The following is a 1,820-nucleotide window of genomic DNA, read 5'->3' as shown; positions in this document are numbered from 1 at the left end:
CCACAGGACACGACAAGCAGGCATGATATTTAAAAAAACAACTTTTAATAGAAATCAAAGAGTGTTTTGAACTTTTGTACAAAATGAGATTCATTCAACATTCATGAAAACAAACGTCAATCAAATGACTTTTTACATACACTCGCACATTTGTATCTTTATCATAGAGGCTTCATACATCACTACAGAGCTACAGGTGAAAGTGACAGAGTTGAATCAGACAGACTGTTTTAAACATCTCAGTTGTTATGCACAGTTTATGCGTGTTGCACAAACTGAGGGAAGAGCTAAAGGACAATGGGCATCATTCCATCTCCGAAAGTTTCCGTAATTGCTGTGAACACAGTGTTCAAGTCCTCTTAGATTGTTTGGCTGTTTCGGCGCCCAAAATAAAAAATGTGTTGGGCAGCCATCAGACCACATCCATTGTCCTTCCTGGTAAATGTCACTGAGTCCAATCCAGGTTCTTCCCTCAGTGTGGTCGAAGTTACTAATCAGGGATTTGATGAAATACTGCTCCCCCAGACTGTGGATAGACACCAGGTTGGCTCTCTGTGACTTACAGTGGCGCTCTGCATCAGCCCAGCTCAAACGTGTGGAGACGTACTTGTAGCAGCGGCCGTTGAAATTGAACCAGAACTTGGGACAGCCTCCACGCTGTAGCTTCAGTTGATGTTCATCTGAAGGAGAGCCAGCAGCCAGAGCCAGACCAAACAAGAAGAGCAGCAGCAGCATGTTGGTGTCACAGTCTCTCTGAGTCTTTGGAGGGTTTGATCCGCAGTGTTGGATGTTATCGAGAATCTTTCAGAGACACTTGAAAAGCTGCTTTCTTTTATATGCTGCAGAGAGGGTGTTTACACTGTTGGTGTGATATCATTGGTCAGATACACATGGCACACAGTTGTACTTGCTAACAACTACACAGTGACGGAGCTTAAACCATAAAACCATAAATTTAATATAAGTTGATGATAAAACACTGATAGTCAATGGAAAACAGTGAGGAGTTTTGCAGCTCATTAACTCATTAAGTTCATTCATGATTTAAATCCCCGTCAGGATTAGACAGGATCTTATGTGTATTAAAGTTCTGTGTGCTTATCATCAAAGAAAGGTCGACTGTCAATGTTTATTCATCATTTTTGCTGCTGGATCACATGGCTGTACTCTCCTGTGCGTTAGTAATGGACAATAATGGATCTATGTATAGTCCCAAATTTAACACAGACACACACATACAGAATGGATGATGGACAGCTGAAGAAACACACTTTTTAAAAAAACAAAAATCCAGAAATCTGTAGATTAAAATGTCATCATATCTTTGGTTCTAATGCCCTCAATAGATATCTGAATGATAATGATAATGATAATGTCAGAAGCATCTCCGTGAGGAGTCACATCAGCTTTCTCATGATCACAGACCAGAAGTCATGACAGGGCTCATTCAGATGAACTAGAGAGAGCATCATAACACTGAATTTTGTCTGATTCCCTCAAGTGGACACAAAACATAACTACAAGTACATTTAAATTCCAGCATTGCAGCCTCACAAAATCTTTTGAAACAATTATCATTACAAACAAACTACACACGCACACATATATAAATATATATATACAGTATATCCAGAAAGATGAAAGGAAAGTGCATTACAATAATACAACAAAAATAAGATGGCAAAAACAGGATTACACAACGTTCTTAACATGAGCCTCAAATCTAAGATCAGATATGACTCCCAGATTTTGAGCTTTCAGATTGGTTTTATTGTGAAGTGAACCAATCTTGCTGTGGAAAAAGCTGGAGGGATGAGTCT

At 39.3% G+C, this 1,820-nt stretch overlaps 1 protein-coding gene across 1 annotated transcript; it reads right to left on the bottom strand.

Moving 5' to 3' along the window:
- Positions 1-246: 246 nt before the first annotated feature.
- LOC138609410 (lactose-binding lectin l-2-like) lies at positions 247-735 on the bottom strand. Its single transcript, XM_069682058.1, has one exon. It carries the CDS (start codon positions 733-735, stop codon positions 247-249), a length of 489 nt encoding a protein of 162 aa, XP_069538159.1.
- Between the last annotated feature and the right edge of the window lie 1,085 nt (positions 736-1,820).

This window comes from Semicossyphus pulcher, unplaced genomic scaffold (genome assembly GCF_022749685.1).
Source record: "Semicossyphus pulcher isolate SPU_LCO1_2020_fin unplaced genomic scaffold, fSemPul1.0.p SCAF_5, whole genome shotgun sequence".
Classification (NCBI taxonomy): Eukaryota; Metazoa; Chordata; class Actinopteri; order Labriformes; family Labridae; genus Semicossyphus; species Semicossyphus pulcher.
This window is presented reverse-complemented; position numbering and strand designations above follow the sequence as displayed.